The sequence below is a fragment of the Pempheris klunzingeri genome, chromosome 4 (genome assembly GCF_042242105.1).
Source record: "Pempheris klunzingeri isolate RE-2024b chromosome 4, fPemKlu1.hap1, whole genome shotgun sequence".
NCBI classification, from domain to species: Eukaryota; Metazoa; Chordata; class Actinopteri; order Acropomatiformes; family Pempheridae; genus Pempheris; species Pempheris klunzingeri.
In genome coordinates this window covers 3,643,323-3,663,754 of record NC_092015.1, presented here as the reverse complement: position 1 = coordinate 3,663,754, position 20,432 = coordinate 3,643,323, and the positions used below count along the sequence as shown (strand labels likewise).

General features: G+C 39.7%; 1 protein-coding gene across 1 annotated transcript; it reads left to right on the top strand.

The window, feature by feature from the left end:
- The first annotated feature begins 9,694 nt into the window (after positions 1–9,694).
- klc3 (kinesin light chain 3) lies at positions 9,695–20,237 on the top strand. The gene is made up of 14 exons (XM_070828795.1): positions 9,695–9,752; positions 13,756–14,004; positions 14,665–14,730; positions 15,104–15,268; positions 15,773–15,848; positions 16,632–16,777; positions 16,941–17,023; positions 17,248–17,335; positions 17,476–17,577; positions 17,929–18,102; positions 18,322–18,421; positions 19,105–19,285; positions 19,627–19,693; positions 19,904–20,237. The coding sequence occupies exons 2-14, from the start codon at positions 13,795–13,797 to the stop codon at positions 19,985–19,987; spliced, it is 1,542 nt and encodes a 513-aa protein (XP_070684896.1). The 5' UTR covers positions 9,695–9,752; positions 13,756–13,794; the 3' UTR covers positions 19,988–20,237.
- The last annotated feature ends 195 nt before the right edge of the window (positions 20,238–20,432 follow it).

Genomic DNA, 20,432 nt, shown 5'->3' with positions numbered 1-20,432 from the left:
CCTTTGCTCTAAATTAACGCCCAGGCTCCAGTTTCACAGCTGTAGCCAGACCATCCACAGACATGACTTTCCAAATTAGTCTTTCTCCATATTGCTGCATGTTGCTCAACCATAAACACACCATTACTGCAACAATAAGTTACAGCAATGACTTGTCAGAGATTTACGCGACCGTATGCACTTAAACATTTAATTCGTGAGCTATAAAACTATAAAATCCAGTTGGTGATCACTATAGAGTAAAACCATGTATCAAAGAAAAATAAAATGATGCCTGTTTAAACTTTATCTTGAAGAGATTTGTACATTTCTTGTATGACACCGTAGCAGTAGCTGAGAATTACATCTACAAGGACCTGTAGCAGCCTAAAAAGTTGTATAAACTCTATTTTACACTTGTATGCATCATTTTACCCTCCGATAGATCCTTTTGCACAAAAACCAGCCTCAATAAAACTCAAAGGTCACTCTGACTGACGTGTGATATGTGCTGTGTGTGTGTCTTCTGCCCATTCAGACCCGGTACTTCTGTTGCTTGTATGCCACCGTGGCACAGATCCAGTATCCCAGTTTAGACTGTCATTCTATCCCCAGTACTCCCCACACACACACACACACACACCCATATCACCCCTCCTTCCCCTCACCCCACCACACACCCAGAGCCCCAGAGCCCTGCAGCTGCCCTGCAGAAACAGGCACCAAGGACAGTTATGTAACCGGGATTGTGTGAATCATTTATAATGATTCTATCTGAATCTAATGATCAGAGTGTGAAAGAATCAGACGGTGGAATACTTTTATAAGCCCAGTGCACATCAAATGACACACAATTGAATGGAATATTTCTTGTGTGCTTGTTTTCTGATGTGACTTCTGATTTTTTGTTAGAAAAGATGTAAAGTAGTTCTGATTCATATGAGGCTGCAGGATGAGAGGAAATTGTTTGCCGGAGATTGTAACATTTGTGCATTTACAAATGTATGTATGTATTCATGCATTTCTGCATTTTGGGGAAGCAAACGTACATACAGAATATTTTTGATACCCACCCACATACACACACACACACACACACACACACATATATATATGGTATCTTATTAACCTTTCCGGGCTGCGTGCAGTCTGATAGCAGATTCTTATTCACAGCAAAGGCCCTAGGGAGCGCTTAAGGGTTACATGCATTCACACATTCACACATGACTGTTGCCAGGAACAAATGGCAGTCTTGGCCTATGATGTCCTTCACTGACGCACATTGTGATGTTTCTATGTACATCATCCAGCACCTTATAGCTGTTGTTTGTCTTTGTGGTCCCTGTACTAAGGTGGAACAGTGTAAAGGAATGAATCAAGGTGTGGTCTTTTCCTAAATTTTAGTTTATCGTGTTTTTTGTCTGTGTTCGTCGTGACGTTGTCTTTCAAAGACATCAACTTTTTAAACTTAAACTAATTGAAAGTCACCTCTTAGCGCCACATATAAAGACACATCTTCCTAAACTCAACGGGAGCTGATTCTCTAATGGAAGAGATTGCCGATTTCAGGAAGCAGCAGCAGCTCTCGCACGTTCTTTGGATTCCTGTGTTTTGACCTGGGCAATCTGTTTCAGACACACAGGTCGTGAGCCAGAGCAGGAAAAACTCATGTTAACAGTCTGAGGAGCCCACGAATAGACGCAGGAATCTGTAAGGCGACTCTGTCAGTGTGCGCATGTTAAGTCTGTCACACGGTGAAAAGTGCTGGAATGGAATGAGCGAGGCTGAATGAGAAGGAGTGTCGGTGTTTTGGCCAATGAGATGAGAGTGTTTGTGTTCGGTTTGCATGTAACACGCAGCAAATCAAAGCTGATGGAGATGTTTCCGTTTTTGTGCAGATTGTTTTCTTTGTTTCACCTCCTAGGAATTATAGTTCTATGGTACTCTGGTCTAATACTGATTCGCCTTGCCAAATATGTTGTGGAGGACACAGACTAGACCAGAGGGAGCTGAGTGAAATACGCTGACTCAAGTGACCTCATTTGAGTCAGTCGGTTGGGGCTAAACACTACACGTTTGAAAATGAAATTAATTGTAAATTAAATAGTTTTTGTGGCATTAGAAAGAAGTGGACTAGCCAGATCTCACTGGCCCGCTGCTCATCTCTGCTGCAGACTAGTGTCGCACACCAGAACCACTGACCTGACTGTCAGCGGTTGAGTAGCATTGTGGGTAATGTAGGTGCAAGGTTTTGACAAGGAAGAAGAATGTGTGGAATAAACATAAAAACATATTTAACATGCTTAGTTTACCAGGTACACATACTGTAGAAAAACATGACCGTGAATGTAAGCATGCAGGTTTATTTATTATGAACCTTTGCTTCCTATAAAAAACGATCTGTGTGGCAAAAAGCATGTTGCCAATGAAAGTGTAGTTGCTATACAACCAATTCAACCTGGGGACCAAACAATTTAGCCGGGAGGGAGGGTGGCAGTTTGGGGAGAGGCTGCCCCCATTCAGACAGATTTCCAGTTGACCTGACCTTTTTAAAAAGGTTTGGACGTTTCAAACCTCACTCTCAAAAAGAAGAGAACCAACTCAGATTATCACCTCAGTTTGAATATCTGCACCAATGTGCTGTGTTGCTCCACTCTACTGTGAAGATTTGACTTTGTTTACGTCCCAGAAAGACTTCTGTGGTTGTTTTTGATAGTGGGGATCGTTCTTGGCGTCACTCTCTGCTAACAGGGTGTGTGGTGATGCTCACCATTTATCTCTGTAACTTTTCACCTTCATAGTCAACGGTAAGATGATATCGTAAGTACAAAACAATGGACACAAATCGGAGGGATTTATTCAAATATAAATAGGGGCAGTAACATTAGTTAGATGACAGATCATCACAGGCTGCACAGCTTAATGTGTTGCATTCTCATAGCTGTGATTAATATTGGATATGTTGTGTGTGTGGGCGCTGAAAGGCCTGAGGGAATCACACTATTGATTATTCACCCGTCTGCACCAAGCAGCATTACCCTGTGTTTTAGATGAACTCATTTCTCTATATTTTCAGATGATACTTTGAATTTCTGTGATTTCTGTGAGCATTTTGTGAAGCTTATATTGAAATATGAGCCGCCTGAGTGACTTGGGAGAGGGGAGGCAAACATGGGGGTGAGGGGGGGAGGGGGTGAACCGTGGATTTCTATCTTTAGTATCGCCTCACCAGGTCCCCCGATCTCCAATACCAGTTCTCCCGATTGAATTGCATCGACTCAGCTGTCAGTCTGTCTGTCCCTCCGTCCATCCCTCCGTCCATTCATCTGTTCAGCCGACTTCACTTGAACCAGGTTGACAAAAAAACTTGTATTTTCTCACTGAAGCAGCAGGACGGATGAAAAGAAGACAGAAGAGCTGGGGTTTAATCCTTGAGCAGCAGTGGAGAACATACACATCACACCTGGGATTAACTTTATTAACATTATTTACACACACAAGAGTTCTAGTAGGAGTTCTATTGAAATAAAATAAAATAAAATCATTGTACAGGTTTCTTAAATCATGTAAATTATGTCTGTTCAGCTTTTGCTTCTTTGTTTTTTTGTGCCATGTGATACCAGACATATGGTTTTACTGTGTGTGTGTGTGTTTGCTGCATATGTTTTTGATCATGCATGTGTCTGTATGCAGTTATGTCTACCATGCACACCTGTGTTCTTTTTTTGTGCTTGTCCATGTGCATGTCTTTGCACACACACCCACACACACCCACACACCCACACACACATCCGACTGCAGAGCGTACCATCATTCCTCTCCGCTGTCGACTGTCTGTTGGGTGACAGCAGCAGTGTTGTATTGCCAGTATTTGTGTGAAATCCCACTGCCTGTATCATCTCAGCATTGCATTCATTCTCTGTGCTTAGCAGCTTCTAACCCAAATCACACACACACACACACACACACACACACACACACACCTCAGAAATCAATTGAATGTAGGATCTGATCTTTAGTGTGTTGTGTGGTAATTTAAATTGGGTTGTTAGATAAATAAGTCATGATGCTGGTGGTATTTTTAGTGTACTAATAGGCAGTGCTGCTAATTAATGTGTCCCCAGAGTGGGACGGGCTCTCCAACTGTGAAACTGTGTCATATTCTATCAGGATGATTTCATTAGTCTGGTGTGTGTGTGTGTGTGTGTGTGTGTGTGTGTGGAAAAAAGATTAACTTTAGCTGACACAGTAATGCACAACTGTGTTAGAGAGAAAACTCTGTGAGTGCATGATTAGAAATCACAAATTAAATGTTTTAAATTAACGATGAAAATATTTTTTCAGAAAATAAAATGAAAGGATTCTGAACATTAGTCTACATTAAATCGAGTCAATAGTTAATGAGTTGATAATGCTGTGCTAAAGAACAAAGACTTAACAGTTATTGTAAAGGTCAGTGGGGTTTATGAGGAGATTTAAGAGGCTGAACTGATTTAGCGAAGCTTAACTTTTCATTCACGAGACTTTACTTTACAGCAGTTTTTGTCCCTCCGGCCTTCAGTCTAGACAAGTGAAAGAACTCCACTTATCATTATTACAGAAGAGTTGATATTTAACAAAAAAAACATACCAAGAAAATGTTCATCAGGACCCAGTTAAGGAAATAAAACCTATAATTAAGAAATCAAGTCATTAAGATAATAAATAAATAAATAGTTGAGTCCAGTGATTAATTCTGCTGTGTGTTGTGTACGATGGACCCCAGCTACAAAAATATACAGGGAATAAAATACAAATATTTTCACTGCAACAGATGAACAAATAAAGTGGTTTCTATTTTCTGCAGTGAGGTCAGAGGTCGGGGACTTTATGGGAAACGTGCTGACGCTGCACAGATTCAGTTATTATTATCATTATTATTATTATTATTATAGCTCTATAATATATATAGTTTAGCACCTTTCACGCAAAGATGCAGCTGAAGTGCTTAACTAACAAAACAAGATCAGATTAAAACACATTCATACTTCACTCCATTTCAGATGGACATATTGTGTCTTATACAAGTCTGACAATTGAAGTTTGTAGTTATTTTGCAGATTTTACTTTCAAAATATAATCTGGAGTCACCAAATCAGTTTTTTTTTTATTATTACTTTTACTAAAGTAACATCTGTCAGATAGTTCCTGTTTTAAATCAGAATTCTACCAAATTTTCACAGTATTTTATTATATTTTAATCAAATTTATGTTGCAAAATGTTTGGGTTTTTTCTAGTTTTGTAGAGAAACATGTTTGTATTCTTCAGTGTGAAGTATTGTTTTGGTACCAGACTAGTGTTACAGCAGCAGAATTGATCCATTTCTAAAATGATCAGCTCTACCTGTATGTATATACTGCATATTGGATAATTACATATTGAATTATCATTATAGGATAATTAAAGAGTTTGATCTAGACCTGCTCTTTATGTAAAGCGTCTAGAGATAAAGCTGTTGTGAATTGGCGCTATATAAATAAAGATTGATTGATTGATATTCACCCACAGAACTGATACACACATCCACATACAGTTTCTCCACTCGTGAAATACTTGGTTCTCTGTCCTGAAAGAATATCAGGACTCTAATGTTTGTGTTGAAGCTGGTTAATGTTAGGATCAATCTATCAATAAAGTCATCTTCATCTTCCTCTTCTTCCTCTTCCTCTTCTTCTTCCTGTCGTCTCTCATGCTGGACTTTATCAACCAAGGATTCATACACTGACACATTTCATCTCACACGTCCAGGTGAGCAGATGTGACAGAGGAACCGTTCCTAGGTTTGTTTTATTTATTTACTCACTTAAAAACTCACTTACCCATAATCCTCCTCTCCCTTCCCTTCCCTTGCCTCTAATAACCTCCACTGCCTCAGCTGTGAGCTGAGTGTAATCAGGGCTGATTGTTTCAGCAGCCCTCCGGTGCGTTATGATGACTGTAAGTGACTCTTTACATTTTGAATTACGTCCGTCATTAATGGAAAAATGTGTTTTAAGTCTGCAGCACTTGTCTGCTGTTGTTTGCACAGGACAGACAGGCTGTAGTTAATGTATTAAACTGTTTAACGCTGTGTAACAAACTCCTGTGTTTGGCTTCTTACTGGGACTCAGGACCCAAAGACTTTTGTTGTAGCATCTAAAACTGTCAACTAACAACAGCTGTTTTATTGTGTTTAGACTTGTTTTGTTTAATGAAAAAAGTAGAATTGTGTGTTCACGCTGCAAAGTGAGGTGACTCGAGGGGCTGTAGATTTATTTATCTGACAATAATAAATGTACAGTTAATTAATATACAATTAAACTATTGAAGATAGAAGCACAGTAAAGCTTAATGTTTGTTTTAATTCCTTATTAAAAAGGAAAATGAAATGAAAGATCAACAAGTCACAAGACAAGTAAAACTGATTCACTGATTCAGATTCAAGCTACTCTGATTTGGATGACAACATTTTCAAACTTCAGGTTTTAAACGTCACTGATCATTTGGGAGCCTGGCTCGACCCCCTGATCCCGACACCGGTCCTGCCCCTCGAGGTGGACACGTGGTGGGCGCCAGGTATTGGAGGGCTGCTGGCAGGAGGCCTGGAGGAGCTTCCCCAGGGAGCAGTGACCTTATATGGCCGCGCCCGGCCTGCACGCCCACACTGGTGCTGCTCTGCCCACCTGACAGCTGAGCCGTCCGTCACCCAGCTCATATAACTGACACACACACACACACACACACAGAGGTTATAGTTCCTGTTTGCTGGGCTGCTCAGACTCTTTTTCTCTCTGTGTGAATCTGATTTTAAAGTGGACCTGAGTTTTTGTGACGTTCCTCCAACCTGCACGAATGTGTTTTATAATGTCTCCCCCTGCATGTATACTTTATTGCTTCTATTTCTATACTTCCTCTACCGTAGCTGTGCATATTTTTTATATCTCCTCCTGTCTGTTGTGACATTGCAAACAATTGGGACTAATAAAGAAATATCTTATCTTCTCTTTTAGGTTTTGGAAAGTCTAATTTTAGTGTAACTATTGTCATTAGCATGAGCGGTACAGATAGATAACTTTAAACGCTGTAAAGAATAAAACTAGAAAGGGGAAAAAACACAAATTCAGTGTAGATACATAAATAATAGCATGCTAGCCCTGTAGCTGGATGGATAAAGGAAACGGCGCCATCTACAGAAACTTAAACTTCAGCAACAGAAACTCTAACGAACAAGAAATCACAGCAAGACGGTGCTTCAGCAGGCACAGATTTAAAGTTCCTACTGTAAAATCATGGATCTCAGTTTAAAATGGGGACAACCTGGTTGTTTTTGCACCTTTGACCCTTTGATTAAAGTCTAATACTGAGTATCCACCACTCAAATCAGGTGGTAGAGGATCATTTATTTAGTAAAAGTGACAGTGATACTTAATAAAAACACCATATTGCAAGTATAAGTCCTTCCTAATATACAGCTCACAATGTATCACAAGTTAAAGTACTCGTCCTACAGCTGAAATCACCATTCTAATATTATTAATATAGTAAAATTGATTTACTATTGATGCATTGATATGGGAACAGATCTTTAATATTGTGGTAGACTATGTATTGTCGGGTAGTTAAATCTCAAACACATTTTTATGAACTTGTTTGCAGACTTTTAACCTGAAAAGTGACTCAAGCTGTCAGATAAATGTCGAAGAGGTGAAACATTAAGTGGAATAAAATTAAAATTCTCAAGCAAAATACCTCAAAATTGAATTTAAGCACAGTAAATGTACTGAGTTGCATCAAATCCAGTCTAATATTTGTTTTTATTTATTTATTTTTCCTTCATAACGCCGCTGCACTGCACACACAAGCTACAATAACGCTTCATTAAAATACAGTAAAACTAGAAAAGCACTTTAAATCTGTTTGCTTTCTTTGATTGTTTCCTGTTTTAATTTTGTTCAGTGCACTTTTTATTCAGTCTAAAATCTTTACAGCACAAAAACATACAGTTCTTTATCTAAAGTCACTTTAAGCCGCTGAGCCTCGGCCCATTGGCTCCCACTCAAATCTGCTGTAATGAAGTCTTAATGTATTTCAGTTGATTGTTTTTCTAATCTAAAGCCTCGTTCCACCACAGTTTGAGCTAATGTGACATTAAGACTAATGCTGCCTCCACACTGTGACCTCCGGGTCACCCAGTTAATCTGAACACGCTAATCTGCGGCACGAGGAAATAAGGGGAGCCAGTAATATTCTTTTAATAATGTTTGGTAATATTTTATTTAAGAACAGCAGTAAAACATCCCTCATCAGGGGGGTGACACACGTGATTATACTGAAAACAAAGGCCTGAAGAGAACAACAGAGGAAACACAGGAATTTAATCTAATAACATCTGTTAATATCCATTATAATCTATTGAGATTATTAGATGTAATCTGTAAACGAATGTAATGAGGTCTGTTTGGCCTATTAGAGGAACAATTTCTAACATGTGCTGTTATGAATTGGCGCTATATAAAATAAAGATTGATTGACTGATTGATTGATAATCTGTCATTAATAATTTGGCATTAATAATCTGTCATTGCTAACATATCATTGATAATCTGTCAATAAGAATATATCATTAACAATCTTTCATTGATAATCTATCATTAACATCAATAGTCTATCATTAATTATCCTCCATTAATATCATTACTAATCAATCACTGACAAGATATAATTCATAATAAATATTAATAATCTGTTTTTAATAATCTATCATTAATAATCTATCATTACTAATCAATCACTGACAAGATATAATTCATGATAAAATATTAATACTCTGTCTTTAATAATCTATCATTAATAATCTATCATTATTAATCAATCACTGACAAGATGTAATTAATAATCAAATATTAATATGTCTTTAATAATCTATCTGATAATCAAATATTAATAATCTGTCTTTAATAATCTATCATTAATAGTCTGTCACTATTAATCAATCACTGACAATCTATCATTGATAATCTGTCATTGATAATGACTGATCACTGATCCATCGATCACTAATAATCATTAATAATCGGTCCTCCCCCTGCTGGTAGTTCATCTCCCCGGCAGACAGGCGGCCTCGTCCCGAGCAGGACGTCACGTCCAGCCGCGGTGCCGCGGTGCATGGTGGGAAATAAGGGATCAGGTAAGCTCCTCAGATCCGTCAAGCCACATACACACATAACCGCACTAACACAGGAAGTTAGGAGACTTTGCCTTCAGAATAAAAGCGCTGTGATTTTGTAGGAACTATTTTTATTATTTGTAGCTGTCTTCATAGTGTCTGATCAAGCTGCATATAAAGTTTAAATTAAAATACATGCATGTTGACCATTCCTGGAATTAAAAACATTTATCATCTATAATGATTAGAGTCGTTTTCAGAGATAATAGTAAATGTCTAATAATGAGGCTTTTACGTTGAAGAGAAAAACCGGATGTGGAGTGTGTTGCTGGCGCCAGTTTGACGCTCCGTGGATGATGATGATGATGATGACAGGAGGAGCCGAGAGCGGCGGAGGCAGCAGGTGAATCATCTTCAGCCTCCAGTTTTCACCGTCCCGCCTGTTTAACATTCAATAAAACCGAAATATTCCGTGAGCAGAAATGTCCCGCTGCACGTGACCGACCCAGCTGGCCACATAAAGACAGAAACAGCAGCTCACAGTGGATAAAAAGACGCAGCCACGCCGCCGGAGCCTGGACTTAGCAGGTAGGCTATAAATAACTTTGTGTTGATCTGAAATGAAGCTGCGTGTTTTGTCTGCTGAGTGTTTGCAGCGAGTTTGTGATCAGCTGCAGGGGAACTGTTGATGGTGCGTTTGAGACGCTTTCACACAACCACTTTCAATTTGAGACACAAAAAAACGAACAGAAATGTCTCCAAATGTGACGCAGTCGACATTAAATCAGCTGAGAGGTTTGTTTTGGGTTTAAATCTGCACTAAGGTGCTTCATCTGAGACTGAGGAAGGCTGGGAACAAACCCCACCATGAGTTTTATCACCTGTTTTAATGCTTATTGTTCTCCTTAGTTGCCTGTAAAGACTGGAAAAGAGACTAAACATTGTGTTTATTGTTCTATTATTTAAGGAAAACAGCTTTTCTCCATTTGTATGGATGCACACACAGATGGATTTTGTCTGATTTAGTATATTTGGTTGTGTTGGTGTGAATGTTTGGACATGGTGTTATGTGGCCAGTGGTAAAGAAGTACTCAGGTTATTTTATATACAGAAAAATAACAAAACTACTCTGTAGAAGCACTTTGTTATTGGAAATGTTCCTTAAGTAAAAGTATATATATATAATATAATGTGTGTGTATATATATATAATGGCCCTTTTCAGAGTGAATATTACGGAGCCTTCATGGTCCTGAAAGGTTGTATATGTATGTAATTTTGCACACAAGATAATAATTTGTACTTGAACATAACTTTAGGGGCTGCTGCAGGGCAAGGAAGTTAATACACCTGAGAGGATATGTGGGGCTTTTAAACTGTAACAAAGCTTTATTTCTAATAAGCTGATCATGTTTTGTGTTTAAAAATCAAAGTACAGCAGGTAAATAAATGTAGTAAAGGAAGAAAGTCTAATATTTCCCTCTGAAAAGCAGTTCAGTACAACATTCAGCATTTAGTTACTTTTCAGGCTGTTTGTGTCAGAATAAAACCAAGAAAACAGTTTGGATTATAATCTGTACGTACTGCATGATATGCATGTACTGTAATACTTGTATTTAGTTCCATGTGCCCACTTCTCCTCTCAGAAAAGAGGAAACTGAAAACCATCGTGTGTGTTTTCGTGTTTCAGAGAGATGCTGACAGTTTGTCTTTTCTTCACCACGTTCTTGTCAGTGAATATTAGAAACTCCCTCAAACTGTTGAATTTCGTCTTGAACGTCTTTATCGCTTCCTGATCTCAGCACAGTGCTGCGGGCGGCAGGTGTGCAGCAGAGCTGTATATTTCCTCTGATGGTTAAACAGACTGTAAATAGGAAGTGATTAAATATTGGGGTCCAAAAGTCTGAGACCACTTTGAAAATCTCTCGGAAAAACATCGAGTTATAGGATTCAGAAACGTTATTTACATGTGAAACGTTATATAAAATGAACTATTTAAGATTCTGCACTGTTTCTAGCAATCAAATATGTATTATTGTATATTTTCAAATATGTATTATTCTAAATAATAAGCAAAATTAGCACTGACCAACTTAACTCCTTTGTACAAACAGGGGAAGTAGATCAAATCCATCTGAACGCTGCTTCAATGGAAGGAAACAACTCAAGGAAATCTGAGCCTCAGTACAAAGTAGTTGAGCTGCTAATTTCCTCATATTTGATTGCTAGAAATAGTGCAGAATCTTAAATATTTCTCCTTTATTGTACATTAAATGTTTCTGAATCCTCAAACTTCCAGATTTCTTTTCAGGTTAATGTGAAAATATTAGAGATATTCAATGTGGTCTCAGACTTTTGGACCCTGCTGTTAATGTATACTGAGACACATTCAGGTTTAAACAGTGTGTACTGCATGTATATGAGGATATGTCACCAGGTAAAGACTAATAATTAAAAGTAGTATAAAGGTAAAGTGGATCAGTGAGGTGCGAGGGATGAAGGTGTCCCTGAGCCTGGAGTGATTGTGGTCTTTGTTGATCTTCGTTCTTGGTCTTGGTTCGATCACATCCAAACCGCTTCTCTCCTGTTTTCTCTTATTTTCTTGTCTTTTCTTTGCAAAGTCTTGTGTATAATGTTGGATTTTTTTTTACCATATTACCAGCGAGCACGGAGCCAGAACCAGAACCAGGACTGTGTTTCACCAGCAGAGTTTAAGCCAAACTGATGCACCAACTTTTTAAGAATCACCTGCAGGGATAGTTTAAAGTTGGCTTGCGTGTAAAATATGTGCTGTAATGCCAGTCGTCATATGTTGGAATATAAAATCATCTCCCACCTCAGTCCTGCTGCTACTACAGCTTCTCTTGTTACTGATAAGATATAAAGAAGAGGAAGTTACAGAAAATGTACTTGTTGGTCTGACCACTAGCAGGAATGAGCTCCTGTGCTGCTCGGTGGAGCACCTTGTTGCTCACGATGCAAACTAACTTGGGCAGCGTCCTCGTCTCTGTCTGTCCAGCTGAGCTCCTCCTCCAGCCGCTGAGCCGCCTGTTGAGCGTGTTGGCGTCTCTCTTGCAGCAGTAGACAAGGTGGCGCCGGCCACCACAGAACGACCTTTTTGCAGACGCTGAAGTCTTGGAGCCGTCCCGTCCTCCCGTTGGATGAATACGAGGCTCAGAGGAGGTTTAGCAGCTCGTTGGTCTTTGGGTGTGATTCTCACTTTGGGTGCAAGAGGTCCAGGGTTCAAATCCCAGACAAGCCCATGAGAATAATAATAATAGAACTGTACGTAGTTTTTCTCGTATAGCTATTGTATATTTATCTCTGTTTAATCCTGAAGTGGCACTGAAGGCTAAAGGGCAATGATTTCATTGTGAAACTTTCTTTTATCTGTACACGTGACAGTAAAATGATTAAGTCCTGCTGAAGTCCACAATCAGCGCCTCCATCTTGCTAATGTTCAGCTGCTGATGGTTCAGTCATCCGCCACCCTTTTGTCTTCCTCAGAGAACTTCTGCCGGCGCCGTGACTCTGACTTGCAGCTGAAGTTAGAGGTAAAGAGGTGTCAAACGTGCACAGGATCCCCTGGGAGGCTTCCGTGTTGCTCCTCATCGTAGTTCCTGACACACACAGTGTCGTCAGTCTTGTCCTGCCGGTCACGTAATCGTTATCCAGGACACAGGTGGAGCGTTCACCTGCCCAGAGGCTGTGTGCTGTCAAAAACACGATCCTCCCGGGGCTCCCAGTCTTGTCCACGCTAGTCTTACTACTACTGTTAGCTACTAAATCTGCTAGTAGAACTCCTACTGCTGCTTCTGCTACTATGAGTACTTCTACTGCTGTATACCACAACACCTGCTGAAGTACTTTAACTGATACCACAACTACTAACGCTGAAGTTACTGTTACTCCTATTGCTACTACCTACTAGTTCTACTAGTAGTACCACTGACAGGATGCTACTACTACAATACATCACCTGAATTGTATGTAGTTTATCTTGTATAGCTGCTGTGTATTTATCTCCTTTGTTTTTCTATTTATTTATTTATCAATCTATTTTTTTTTTTAAAACCTGAAGCAGCATTGAAGGCGAAAGGGCCTTTAATGTTTTAATCTTTGAATATGACAATAAAACAATTGAATTGAATTGAATTGAGTACTATAGTGTCATGGCAACTACTACTGCAGTGTAATACTACCCTACTACTATAACAGCTACTATTATATACTGCTGCAGCTGCTGAATACTTCTTGTTACTGTGTAATCATGTTAGTTTCTTGTTCTGTGTGTTTTTGTAAATGCTGCTTGTTCTCAGGTCTCTCTTGTAGAAGAGATCTTAATCTCAATGAGACTAAATAAAGATTAAATAAATAATGTATACTACTACTACTGATACAACAATTGGTGCTATTACTGCTGCTAACTAGCTCAACTTGTAGAGCTTGTAGTACTGCTGGTGCTACTACTATCTCTGCTGCTGCCACTTCTACTACTACTACTGCTCTTAAATATTCTACTACGATACCACTGCTGTTACTGCTCCTTGTGCTACTCCTGCTAATGCAGGTCCATCTTCGTGTCGTTCCAGCTCAGTCGTCGTGAGAGGAGGAACCTCAGAGTCGGAGCCATGTTCTCGGCGGAGGAGATTCTGTGCAGCACGCAGCAGGTGATCGCAGGGCTGGAGGCGCTAAGAGGAGAGAACCGCAGTCTGCTGGAGAGCCTGCAGGAGCCGACGGAGAGCCGGCCGGCTTCGGAGAGCGGCAGCGTGGAGCAGGAGAAGAGCGGCATCATCCGCCAGTCACTGGAGAGGATAGAGCTGGGGCTGAGCGAGGCGCAGGTACCAACAGAGGAGTATTTTATTCCCACATGTAAGAAGAAGTATTGAATAGGTATTTCTTAAGTGTTGGGATGTCAGTAACTGCACATACTGCAACCATTCATACTTAACAGATGTGGATAAGCCTAATCAATAATTAAACAGATAGATGGATACATAGAGTACTTTATTTACTAGAAACTGTTACAGCAGCTACTTCACACAAAACATACATGCATTCATACATAAAACAGAAAAAACAAATGAGGTGGAGTAGAAACGACTATCTAATCTAACAGGTTCACCAGAAAGGAGCTAAACTAGTATTTACTAAACTACAAAAATACACATAAGTCAGTTATCAATAGTCTTATAACCAGCAGGAAAAATACAATGTATGTAGGAACATTAAGGTTCAAAGTTAATTGTCTCACTTTAAAAATGTATTTTCTGTCACAAAAAAGACAAAAATAAACTGGAATAGATCAAAAGCTGTCAATTATATAATTATATAAAACATATTGACTTTTTTTTAAAAAAAAGGACCGTTTTGTCTTAAAGTCGGCTCAACAAATTGAAAATAGATGAAGGTGCATTAAAAGTACAAACACTGACGTCTGTTATATATTAGAGGCCTTTTTCCTTTGTGCGTCATGTTTCAGTTGTCTCTGGTTCCTCCAGGTGATGATGGCGTTGTCGGCTCACCTGGGTTCACTGGAGGCGGAGAAACAGAAGCTGCGTGCTCAGGTGAGTTTCTGCAGGTGGGAGGTTCTCTGACTCCATGTTTTCTTCAGCTTGAACTGAAAGTTTTGTTGGTTTTGATGAAGTTAATCATACAGGGTGACAACTGACCCCACAGTCAAACTGTCCTTCGTCATATTTTTTGGGGAGTTTGCATCAATTGAAGGTTTTTTTTGTGTTATTCTCTTCTTACTTACTTTCACTCTTTTATTCTGCCTCTTCCTTCATCTCAAACTATTCCATTTCATCCTCTTTCTCCTCCCTGTTTCTGTTCTTCTTTCTTTCCTTTCCCTGTCATCTTTACTTTCCTTGTTCCCTTTGTTGCCCTATATCTCTTCTCCTTCCTCGTCACCTAACCCTCCTTCTGTTCCCCCCTCAGGTGCGTCGTCTCTGTCAAGAGAACCAGTGGTTGAGAGACGAGCTGGCCGGTGCTCAGCAGCGGCTGCAGGAAAGGGAGCAGGAGCTGGTGACACTGGAGGAGCAGAACAAACACCTGCAGTTCATGTCCTCCATACGTAAATACGACCAGGAGGAGCCGCAGATGGTGAGTGTAACCTGGCTGGCAACATGGGAGAGTCTGCAGGAGCCCTCGGTTAGCCGATTAGCTCAGACAGGGATGGAGATTCTTTATTAAGCTGTTATGGCTGATGATGTGTTACTTTAGCAAAACCCCTGAGGGAAACATCTGCTTGTTTAGTTGCTAAATGCTCCACTAACTTTGTCTGTCTACACTCTGGTGCTGGACAGGCAGTGAATAGTAGCTGCTGCTCGAGTGGTGTTGATGGGAGCGCTGAGACTGAACCATGTAGTGAATGTGCCGTAAAATCAAAGCTAGGAGCTAAAATACACAAAAAAGCTCAATAAAATTTGGAGGTTATCCTCTGCAGGTTTGTGCCTGTGAGCCATGTGTTTCACATCACTCATAGATTCATCATTTGTTAAATTTAAGAATTGATTAGTTGAGGTAGTAGTAGAATGAACGTGTTCTTTATATTGTACATGCTGAGAATACGATGGGTTCATTTATCCTGTTTGTTTCTCCCTTCAGGATGACAAAGACACATCTTCCACTAAGGAGTCTTTGGACGACCTCTTTCCTGCCGAGGATGAGGAGCAGTCACAGAGTAAGGCTTCACAGGGGGTTTGTGGCCGTGTTCATCACAGACTTTAATGTCTCTACCTGTAATCTACCCTGTAATGTCTGTGGTTTCTCCTCTTTAGACTTACAGTGACCTAAACACACATTGTTTATGTGTAAATTTACTACTTTAATCAATATGTACAGCTGTTAAACAGTAAGACTTTCTGTTTCCGTGCTCTGGAACAAATCTCCATACTTCACAGAACTCATACTGTTGCTGCTGCCGAAGATATTTTGAGGAACAACTTTTCACACAATGCATTTCAAGGCATTTCAAGCTCTGGTGTCAAATTGTAGCATCGACATCCCGTGCAGTGACACTGAGTTGTCAGGGAAAATCCATTTTAGGCGCCTGAGAGATCTCTTCAGAGTAAAACATGATCATTAAATTATTCTCTTATCCAGCTAAATTTGATCTTTAAAACCAGGCAGAGAACTTGTGTTAATCTTGCATTAAGTTACTTTTGTAAAACAGCAGTTTCTTTTTTGAAAAATGAGTAAAGAGTCACAACATGGAAACAGAGATGGCACTTTTTATTGCAGCTACACAACATTGGATGAAGCTGTGATGAAATCAGACACCGATTTAAAGATACTTAAACAAGAAACTATTTAAATGAATGGATCTGATTTCATTCATGTACTTAGATCTAGATATATTAAATGTAATCTTGGTTTAATCTCATTTTAATCCTTGTCTATGTCCACGCTTGCATCAAATTCTTCTTTAAATTTCTTTGTATTTGTCTATTTTTTTATCCTTCAGTGTCCCACTCCCACCACAGCAGTGCAGCCGCCGCAGCCCAGCAGGGCGGCTACGAAATTCCCGCCCGCCTTCGAACGCTCCACAACCTGGTCATCCAGTACGCATCCCAGGGACGATACGAGGTCGCAGTGCCGCTCTGCAAGCAGGTGAGAGCGTCGTCCACCTCCAACCGGTTATAGTATCTTGTAACTGTTTTACTCTAGCTCTGATTCCTTCACCACCAGAGGGTTTGAAATGCTAAAATTCAAACACACTGGTCCCTAATTTATATAACTCAATATCACAAAATAGATTCAAATGTCTCAACAGGCTCTGGAAGACCTGGAGAAGTCCTCAGGCCACACACACCCAGACGTCGCCACCATGCTGAATATACTGGCGCTGGTGTACAGGTGAGACTTTTCTATCGTTCTTACAACTTTATTAAGACATTTGAGGTTGTTGGGAGCCTCAAATCTGTGTCTCAGCTTCTTCATCAGTCCTAACCACAACCTTGTTGACACCTATCCTAATTTTACTTTATTTAAACTGGTAGAACTTCATTTACCAAACCCACCTGATAATATTAGTTATTATTTAAGTTTGATCTGAGGTGACGAACAGTTTTCCTCTTCAGAGACCAGAACAAATACAAAGAAGCAGCCAACCTGCTGAACGATGCGCTGGCCATCAGGGAGAAAACCCTTGGAATGGACCATCCAGCTGTGAGTGGTTTAATCTTTAATCAACACCTTTTATTTATCTTAAGATCGATAGAAATGGACATGTTTAGTGTTTGAGGGACACCTTATTGACGGGATGTATTTTAACAGATATGTGTCTGTATTATCATGTGTTTGTGCAGGTGGCAGCGACGCTCAACAACCTGGCAGTGCTTTATGGGAAAAGAGGGAAATACAAGGAAGCAGAACCGCTGTGTAAAAGAGCTTTGGAGATCAGAGAGAAAGTGAGAAAACACACATTTTTATTACAACACAATTAGCCCAACAGTCACTTAAACTACTTTAACTTTAAAACCACTGAAATTTAGGATTTGAGATATTTTTTTCAAAGCTTTAAGGGCTACGTCTTTATAAAACTCATTTATAATTTTATAGGCATTCATTCTAGCCATTTTCCTGCATAACAACATATTTTTACCTTTGATACTTTAACAATTTAATACTAATAAGAATCTGAATGCATCCTCCACTGACCCTCACACACAACCCTGAACATCAGGATTGTTGTTTCATGCGTCTGAAGCCGTCACTGCTCTGGAGCGAATGATGTATTTTGTGTGTGAACACCCCCTCAGGTTCTGGGCACAGACCATCCTGATGTGGCCAAGCAGCTCAACAACCTGGCTCTGCTGTGTCAGAACCAGGGGAAGTACCAGGAGGTGGAGGAGTACTACGAACGCGCTCTTCACATCTACCAGAGCAAACTGGGACCAGACGACGCCAACGTGGCCAAGACCAAGAACAACCTGGTGAGAGGAAACGTCTGATTTCTATTCTGCTTTTTATTTTTTTTTACATTTGTGTTTATTTCACATCTAAAACGGTATAAAATAAACATCATTACTTCATTTATGCCACATAAGTAGAACTTATTAAACACTGTAAAGCAAATTTTCAACATTTCCTTTTACGGAAACCTCTTCCTGCTCTCATCCACTGTCCCTGTTTCTTCTCCTCTTCTTCCTCAGGCTTCCTGCTATCTTAAACAGGGGAAATACAGACAAGCTGAAGCTCTTTACAAAGAGATCCTGACCAGAGCACATGAAAAGGAGTTTGGATCCGTAGAAGGTACGATACGGTGATTTAGGTTCATCACATGTACACAACCATGAGCTGTATTATACATATTTTACTCAAGTGAGGAGACTTGGGGAAGTTGATGCATCTTACCATCAAGCTTAACGTTTAGCTCACAACCTGATTTTGGTTTTGCAGTTACAGCCACCATTTTTTAAATCACTGTGATGGGATCTGTTTCACGATCTCTAAAACCACTGCTGCAGTGAAGACTGAACACAAAGGAGAATATTTATAAACTTAAATGATCTGTATTTGTATTACAGATACACTTCCTGGTTCAGTTTCAGAGATGCACACTCAGTGTAACAGTAGCACCGGTAGAGAAGAATCATCAAAGTTGGAGCAAGAGGGTTTTTAATTTCTAATAAATTCAACTTTTCTCTTAGAAGAGAGAAAATCTTCTCTAAAAAATTACATAGTTTTGCTTTAACTACAAAGAATAAAATCTAGGTTGTGAAGTCGACACCAAACTTTTCATTTGTAGCTTAAAGTTAGTTTATAGCGTTAAAGTGCACATGAATAGTTAAAGTGAAGTGAAGTAGTCTTGTTGATCCTGTCTGTACTTGTTCAACGCTGGGATGCAGAAACACTAACACAGAGCACTTGTTTTTGCACAGTTTGTTCCTACGCTGGTTTGTTACCATCTGTCTGTCTGTCTGTCTCCCTCCCAGGTGAAGGTCGTCCCAGCTGGTCTGGTGCTGAGGACGGTGGCTCTGGACAGGATGGACTCAGTAATCTGAAACGCAGCGGCTCCTTCACCAAACTCAGAGAGTCGATACGCCGAAGTAGCGAGAAACTGGTCCGCAAGCTGAAAGGAGTCGGCATGGAGGAAGCGACCCCGAGGAATCCTGGGTAATATTCTCTTATCAACAAGGTGGTAAAACCCCACTGAGAGTCCAACTGTAGCTGAAAACAGGTCCAATTCAATAAAGGAACGTTTTGTTTTTTTTATATATACACGCAAATGATGCCAATGAAAAAAAAAGCTTCTTGTTTAGATTAGAATCATATTTTTGAAAGAAATTCTGAATATTTTATATTAAGATCCCAGAAATAACAAATAGATACGGGTACTTTTAGACTGTGGAAGCACTGCAGATTTCCCTTACGACTCTTTTTTTTTTTTGTGTGGTTACTGATATTCTTCCTGTTTACAAAGATCGGGGGTTGATTCTATTCTGTCTTGTTTTCAGGATGAAGAGGGCGAACTCTCTGAATGTGCTGAACGTTGGAGCCAGAGAGAGTCAGGACGCGATCCAGGTGAGGAGACGATGTTTCTGTACTCCTTTTTATTGTTGTGTTTCTGCCAGTATAATTTAGATTACTGCCATCTGCATGTTATGGATTATCATCAGACACCTGCTATAAATATTAGATTGAAAGGAAACCACTGTTTTGTCAATTTTGCATTTAACCCAATAATTGGAACAGAAAGTCAGACATGTACGTGTCCTTTGTTTTGCTCCTCAGCCGAGCCGTTTGACAGATATTCGAGGCCTAAGCTCCAGCACGCAGAGCCTGACGAGACGAGGGTCACACAATACTCTGTATTGATCACCAATATCAGGTGGATTCTCCTCAAGACAATCAGAGATACTTATCATAACTGGAGACTTGGTCAAAAATCTAACTTACAAATCTGATAATTGTCCCTCATTTAACAAAATAACAAATTAATGTTGTCGTCCAGCTTAATAATGCAACACGTTTGCCTCCAGTAATGACAAGTGTCTCCAAAGACTGATTAGAAAGTCACATATTGACATATCTATTGTTGCACTATAACCTTTCCTTCCTATTCACTTCAAATTCAATCATTCCTTCCTGTTTTTAGATGAGAAACTAATTCAGTTTCCTGATTATTAATTAACTATTAACTTAAAAATCAGTCTATTGTTGAACGTACGAATCCCTTTAGACTATTTCAAACAATACCAGCACTTCAGTTCAGTTTTCAGAAAGGTTCGACATTACAGTATTTCCAGAAACCAGACCGTGT

Excerpts from the sequence above, each read along its gene's own strand:
- klc3 (XM_070828795.1), top strand. The coding sequence starts at position 13,795 with ATGTTCTCGGCGGAGGAGATTCTGTGCAGCACGCAGCAGGTGATCGCA. Across the intron at positions 16,778-16,940 it reads CAGTGCCGCTCTGCAAGCAG|GCTCTGGAAGACCTGGAGAA; the intron begins GTGAGAGCGTCG and ends ATGTCTCAACAG. Across the intron at positions 18,103-18,321 it reads CCAAGACCAAGAACAACCTG|GCTTCCTGCTATCTTAAACA; the intron begins GTGAGAGGAAAC and ends CTTCTTCCTCAG.